The sequence below is a fragment of the Otolemur garnettii genome, unplaced genomic scaffold, assembly GCF_000181295.1.
Source record: "Otolemur garnettii isolate 467f Iridium unplaced genomic scaffold, OtoGar3 scaffold00233, whole genome shotgun sequence".
NCBI lineage: Eukaryota > Metazoa > Chordata > Mammalia > Primates > Galagidae > Otolemur > Otolemur garnettii.
Window position 1 is genome coordinate 559,615 of NW_003852628.1, and position 7,101 is coordinate 566,715.

The 7,101-nt window shown below is 49.4% G+C and overlaps 2 protein-coding genes across 4 annotated transcripts in view; one reads left to right on the plus strand and one right to left on the minus strand.

The window, feature by feature from the left end:
* SNRPA (small nuclear ribonucleoprotein polypeptide A) overlaps window positions 1–4,485 on the minus strand; it is a 12,221-nt gene extending 7,736 nt beyond the window's left edge. The window contains exons 1-3 of one of the 2 annotated variants that reach the window (XM_003802097.3): window positions 4,423–4,485; window positions 3,862–3,960; window positions 172–344 (exon numbers count right to left, since the gene is read on the minus strand). In XM_003802097.3, coding sequence (XP_003802145.1) covers window positions 172–344; window positions 3,862–3,934 — 246 coding nt within the window. In that variant the 5' untranslated portion in view covers window positions 3,935–3,960; window positions 4,423–4,485. Of the gene's footprint in view, window positions 1–171; window positions 345–3,861; window positions 4,133–4,422 lie in introns of those variants that run through there. The other variant, XM_023508230.1, reaches the window with a different exon arrangement.
* Window positions 4,486–4,814: 329 nt separating this feature from the next.
* The window catches only part of CUNH19orf54 (chromosome unknown C19orf54 homolog), a 6,220-nt gene continuing 3,933 nt past the window's right edge, over window positions 4,815–7,101 (plus strand). Inside the window, exon 1 of one of the 2 annotated variants that reach the window (XM_012812930.2) lies at window positions 4,815–5,898. In XM_012812930.2, the coding sequence (XP_012668384.1) occupies window positions 5,582–5,898 (317 nt within the window). In that variant the 5' untranslated portion in view covers window positions 4,815–5,581. The remainder of the gene's footprint in view (window positions 5,899–7,101) is intronic. The other variant, XM_023508235.1, reaches the window with a different exon arrangement.

A 7,101-nucleotide genomic window follows, 5' to 3' on the forward strand; every position in this document is an offset into this window, starting at 1 on the left:
TCGTGGTCCTGGCCCAACCCCTCCCCCCTCCAACCCCCCACCTCACCCCACCCCGAGCCTGATGCACCACACCTTGGTAACCAGACCCCTACACCCCACTACTCCAAGCAGGCCCACTCAGTCTCCTCTAGCATTTTGCACACACACAACTTCCATACCCACAATGCTCACCATGGGCTTGTCATAAAATGGGAAACCCTGCATGGAGCGAAGGGCATTGGTGGCACTGCTGACCTCCTTGAAGATAACAAAGGCCTGGCCTCTCATCTTCAGGCTTCGGGATACCAGGATATCCAGGATCTGGCCAAACTGGGAGAAGATGGCATACAGGGACTTCTTCAGCTCTGCAGTGGAGAAAGAAAAGACCCACAGGTGACCAAAGGCCTTGGCATCATGTCTTAAGATTTGAACATCCCAAACACTTCATTCCAGAGGAAGTGAACCCAGATGCGAAGCCATCAGCCAAACTGACAGCATCCAGAAAGGTGTGGATCAGTGTCCTCTCAGACGCAGTGGCTCACAACTATAATCCTAGCACTCTGGGAGACTGAGGCGGGTGGGTCACGATTTCAGGAGTTCGAGACCAGCCTGAGCAACAGCAAGACTCCAGGCTGGGTGTGGTGGCTGAGGCGGGTGGATTGCCCAAGTTCACAGGTTCGAGACCAGGCTGAACCAGAGTGAGACCCTGTGTCTAAATAATAGGCAAGCGTTGTGGCAGGCACCTGTAGTCCCAGCTACTTTGGAGGCTGAGGCAAGAAAATCACTTGGGTCTGAGAGTTTGAGGTTGATATGAGCTATGATACCACTGTAATCTACCCAGGGTGACAGACTGAGAAGTCTTTCCATCTCAAAAAAAAAAAAAAAAAGACCTAGCAGGAACAGCTGCTAAGAACCATTCAAGTTGCCAAGTATGCTCTTCTGTGAGATAAAGACAGTAATAGTACCTACGAGACCTGCTATAAAAGGAAATGAGTACATATGTGCAAAGGGCTCAGAATGGCACCTGGAACATAGTAAACAGTTAATGAACACCTCTTTTTACAGCCACCAGCACCTTGACACAGGCCTGTGTAATGTAACCTTGGCAGTTTCATCTTTGCCTACACTCTACTGCACACCTGAGTCTCCAGCCACACTGGCCTCCCAGCCCCCTCTCAGCCAACACATCAATCCTGCCCCAGGGCATTGGGACTGACTACTCCCTCTATCTGAAACATCCTCCCTCACCTTGGTATTTACATAGCTGCCGCCTAGTAACCCAGGGCTCAGCACACATGCTGGTACCTCAGAATCATGTGTAAATGCCCCGAAGATCCCTTTACCCTACTTGCTTTTCCTTCATGGCATTTTCTACCTCCTGACGTGATATGTTTACTTGTCTCTCTCCTCAAGAGCTGTAAACATGCCCCATTTGTTTGCTGCAGCATCTTCATGCCTAGTGCAGACCCCAGCACAGAAATGTCTCCACAAACATTCACCACTAAAGACACCATGAAGTGCTTTATGAAAATAACGTCACTAAACCTTCACAACAACCCCATGAGGTGACAACTAAGACTGCCCTGATTTTACCAAGATGGAAACAGGTTCTCAGAGAATTCCTCAGCTTCCAGGGCAAGTATCCTGAGGATGAGGGGAAGTACATGTCAGAGCTGGGACCACATGACACAAATCCATCTGAACCCAGTACCACACCTCACCAGCAATCAGTCTAACTTGACAGTTGGTGGGATTCAAGGTGAACAAGGATCCCTCTCACCATCTAGAAGGGAGTACCAATATTTTAAGCACACAAGATAGCTGAACCAAAGCTAAAGCTGCTTGGTGAAAGAGATACTAGAAGAGAAAAGAAGAGAAGGTGCGTATATATGTTGGAATAGGAGATGGGAACAGGTGTTTTGAAGCAATTCCCCCAAAATTTTCCTGGTGGTGACATTTCCAGCTTCCCTCTCCAAGCTCCATCCCCACAAACCTTGTTCAGACCTCAGTCCTTCCACTGGACTCTGGGCCTCTCCTCACTCTCCAGCCTCCCCTCTTGCCCATTCAAGTTCACCCTCCACAGCTGGGAAGATGTTGTATAAGACACACAGTCAGGACAGGGTGCAGCCTGGCTCCCCAGCACTCCCAGAACAAAGTCTTAATGTCTCACAGCCAAAAGCCATCAGAGCACTGCTCTCTGGAAGCTTCTCTGGGAGTCACAGGCCCACAAAACTACTTGTAATGTCCAGAATGCTCTAGGTTCTTTTGGTCCGAAGACCAAGATAGCCCAAGTTAGGAATCCTTGTCACCCTCACTGTAACATAGATACTGCTTCTTCTATGTGACGTTCCTGTCTTCTTTTCCATGAAGCTAAATGAATCCCTGTCTCTGCCTGTGCTATCATGACCCTGACTACTCTGGGCTGACACTGTCCTGCAGAACCAGGTCTTCTGTCACCAGTGTTCCTCTAGCACTGACCACGTACCACACTCTAAAATTATAAGTAAAATTTACATTCCTGATTTTCTTTTTCTCAACAGCAACTTTATTGGCAAATGCAAACTTAATCCCAGGAAGCTCTTTTAATTTTCTTTTGATAATCAAAAAGATAATTATTTATGCAGCCCTTAAAAAATGGCTGCTACCATAAAAAGCCCTGCACAAAAGTTTCGATAAAATAATCGCCCCACAAGATCCATGCAAAGAAGATAGGATTCTGCCCAGTTTTCAGATACGGAAAATGAAGTTCAACAAAGGTGAGAAATACTCAAGAAACTGGAAAAGGCTCGGTGCCTGTGGCTCAAGTGGCTAAGGTGCCAGCCACATACACCTAAGGTGGCGGGTTCGAATCCAGCCCGGGCCTGCCAAACAACAATGACGGCTACAACCAAAAAATAGCCAGGCGCTGTGGCGGGGGCCTGTAGTCCCAGCTACTTAGGAGCCTGAGGCAGGAGACTCACTTGAGCCCAGGAGTTGGAGGTTGCTGTGAGCTGTGATGCCACTGCACTCTACCCAGGGGGACAGCTTGAGGATCTGTCTCAAAAAAAAAAAAAAAAGTGGAAAAGTCTTTCTGAGTTAAATTCAATTGTTAAGCAGAATTGCACACAAGTGGCATCAACCATTTTCCTTGCTATGTGACCTTGAGGAAGTCACATCACCTTGAGTCTCAATTTCCTGAGAAATAAGCATTACAACAGGTTCTTCCTACAGGCTTTTTTTTTCCTTTGAGACAGGCTCACTCTGTCGCCCTGGGTAGAGTACCATGGTATCATCATAGCTCACAGCAACCTCAAACTCTTGGGCTCAAGCAATCCTCTTGTCTGAGTCTCCTGAAGAGCTGGGACTACAGGTGCCCCCGCCATACCCAGCTAGTATTTTTCTATTTTTAGTAGAGAAGGAGTCTCATTCTTGGCAGGCTGGTCTCAAGGGAGTACTCAAGGCACCCCGAACGCTGGGATTACATGCATGAGCCTCTGCATCCAGCCTCTTACTACAGGCTTCTTGTGAGAATTAAATATAATTCAGATTTATATAAAAGTACACGAATCAGCCCATGATACTGAGTGTTAAGTCATCATTATTACTGTACATTTTCACTGTGGACTGATCACTGAAAACACTAATGACCAGAAACGTCCCAGCCCCTACCCTCACAGAGCTCAAAGGCCACTAAGTGGATAGACAGACCCCACGATAGCCCAGAGATCAGGGCCTGACGGAGAATGCCATGGCCTGTGGTCAGTCGGGGGCAGCCACCTGAGGGAAGAGGGGGATGGGGAAGGCTAACTGGAGAAAGGATTCTGTGAGGGGAAACCTTCAAGAATAAGCAAAAGTGACAAAGTTAAAGGGCAGAACTAGGGGATTGTTGAGGACAGAACTCACCATCCTTCTTGATCTTCTCATTGAGGTTGTTGATATAAATAGTGTGGTTGGGGCGGGCCTCGGGAACTGCCATGGAGTGAGTGAGGTGCCGAGGTAGGGCTTAAAAAAGGATAAAGGTGACTTTAGTCCCGGGTTTCTCCAAATCCTTTGCCCCAACGCTCGCTTAAAGGGCTGCTCAAAGATCTTCCCTTCCAGAGGAAGTCTGGTAAGGTGGGCGCGCGGGACAGAATGGAGGAACCGCCCGGGCAACAAAGCGCGAGCTGAACTCGGCTTCCCCTGCCCGCGCGCGTGCAGAGGGAAATCTCGAGAGGTCTACTACCAGCCCCAGGATGCTCTATATGACCCAGAAGGCGGAGCGTCCTAAATGGCAACTCCCATTGGCCCACACGCCCAAAGGGCCGCCCTAGAGAAAAAACCCGGATGTATGAGCCAGGTAAGAAAAGAGACGAATTTTGGGCGCGATACTGGCGCCCTGAGGTTTCCCAGACGAAGCGTAGGAAGACCCAGACATCAATTGCACTTGTCTGGCGCCCATACTCGCCTGTACCCGAAGCAACTCACCAACAGGGCTTCAGTCCACACAAGTAGCCGTGTTCGCGATATCATACCATGAAGCTTTCTCTCTTAGCCCCACCTTTGCCTTTCCATAAGCCAATCCCAGTGCTGAAAATCAATAGCTTGCCCAATCAGAGTAAATTGATCTGACCAATCAAAACGACACTTGGGCTCCCGCCGAGGCAGAAAAACTCCGCCCCACCCCCCCTATGGACCAATCAGTGGAGGTCACGAGTTTTTTGCCAATCGGTTCTAACAGTCCTTTCCGGAGGCCGTTCTTTGGAAACTACTATTTTTCTCCCCGCCTAGCATTCTATCACGTGATCGCCAAGTGGGGTGGGCACCTGTTGTGAGTGCTACCATGTGACTTGCGAAAGGCGCTGTGCGGGGGCCGCCATTTTGCGGGAGGGTTATCCGAGTCTTATTTCCTTACGCTTTTTTTTTCTTTTCCAGCTCTTACTGCGCCTCCGTCCGGCCTCCGATCTTAGAGTCTTCAACCCACAGACTTTTCCTGTTGCTCTGTGATGTCAGGACCATCTCCACAACTAGGCCGTTTTCCCTGACTGGTGTCATTTTTGACCTCTTGATCTCTGACTCAAAGGTCAGCTCAAGTTTCCATATTCGGGCCTGGGATTTGAAGGGGTACAAGACCTAAGTTCCCCAAATATTTAGTCTTGGGCTAAGTCCCTAAGTCCCTTCCAGTGGTTTTCAACCTTCCTAATGCCACGACCCTATAATGTCCCGACCCACAGGTTGAGGTTCACAGGCCTAAAGTTTAGACCCTTGACTCCTGCTTTTCATATCTTGTATTTGACCCATGAGTTTCCAAATCTAGTCTCAGAGAATAGGTTAACTCCTAGTGAGTCCTCCTAAATGTCCCTCCCTAAACATCCCAACACACCCCAGACCTGTACCACAGCTGTGGTTCCAGATTTAAGGACCCCATTCCATTAATCCTCAGTTCCTCCCTGACTTGAGTGAGTCCCATTCCCTGAATCCATGGTTTCAAATTTTAGCCTTGGTGCTTTCAGAGCCATTGCTTAGCACCCAAGTTCTGAAGCTCAGATCTAAAACCTTTAAAATCTCCATCCCTGAAGCCAAGCCCTTTTGAAGGATCCTTTCCCTTCCCATTCTCACCCCTTCAGTCTCTCCTGTAGACCTCAAAATGACTTCTCCATACTCTCCCCTAAAACCAGCAATCCCTCCTCCAGGAGCCTCTGCATCCCAGCCCCCCATCTTCCTACCTCCTCCCCTATCCCCCAGTCCTCCAGACTCAGCTTTTCCACCCCCTCCCTACAGTCTCCAATCCCCTATTCCCCCACCACCCCCAATACTGCCTCCACCCCCTGCTAAGGGGGCTGCTCCCCCTCACGTCTTCGGCCTGGAGAAGAGCCAGCTCCTGAAGGAGGCTTTGGAAAAGGCTGGCCCAGTCCCCAGGGGCAGAGAAGATGTGAAGAGGCTTCTGAAGCTGCACAAGGACCGGTAGAGTCTCCATGCCCCATCCCACCCACCTCGGGATTCACCCATTCACCTCTCCCCAGATCACCTAAGCCATCTCTTGGAGTTTTCTAGTTTGCCGAAGGTCAAACGGACTGACTGCTTCAGTCCCCTGGCTGGCCCCCTTCAGTGGTGGTATGCCTCCAGCAGTTAAGAGGGCTTACCCTCACAAGTGCCCGGTCCAGTGAGGGAAGCATATCCTCTGCTACCCCACCAGAAAGTGACAGCCAGGGATAGACAGGGCTGTCCTGATCAGTCTGGGGGAGGGGGGGGTTTGGAGAAGGAGGAGCCTCAGTACTGTTGAACAAGTCAGGCAAAGGATGTGAGATGAGCATAAACAGCTTGCATGGAGGCTCAGAGTGAAATGAGGACACGTTGTATTCAAGGAACTGTAAATATTTCCTTATCATGAGGAAGTGGCAAAGATGGGGCTGCAGAGGTGGGCAAGAACCAGCTCACAGAGGACTTGCTAGGTCATGTGAAAGCAGTGGGGGATTGTCCTCAGGGCACTGGGAAGCCATGGAAAGGCCTTGCACAGGGAGGGATGCTACTTGTGGGAAATGGCAGTCATGAGACAGGAGTCCACAGACTCAGGAGGAAGCTGGAATATCCAGGGACCCAAGAAGGAGGGGAGAGTTTTAGACCCCCACTCCGGCCATGGGGATGAGGTTTAATGTTTGCCTGGCTGAAGGGAAAAGGGAGTAGTGACGTGCCCAGACTCATAAGGAAACTCCATACACTCCAGGCACATTTACAATCTATTTTAAATGTCCTAACCAAGGCGAGGCAAATTTAGTGCAAAGAAGAACCACTGTTATTACATGCTTAAGATATGTCAAGGACTATTTTAAGTGTTCTTAAGCATTAATTTATTGAATCCTCTCAGCAGCCCCCTAAGGTAGAATTATTATCATTTCATTTTCTCTATGAGAAAACTGAGGCTTATAAAGTGCTTAGCCACGGTGAAAAGAAAGGGAAAAATCCAGTTCAAATTCTGGAAGCAGGGTTCTGTGCTTTTAACTGCAGTTCTGTGCTACCATCTCCTTTTGTCAAGAAAGTGCCCCGGCTTGGCGCCTATAGCTCAACCGGCTAAGGCGCCAGCCATGTACACCTAAGGTGGTGGGTTCGAATCCCCAGCCCGGACCCGCCAAAACAACAATGACGGCTGCAACCAAAAAATAGCCGGGC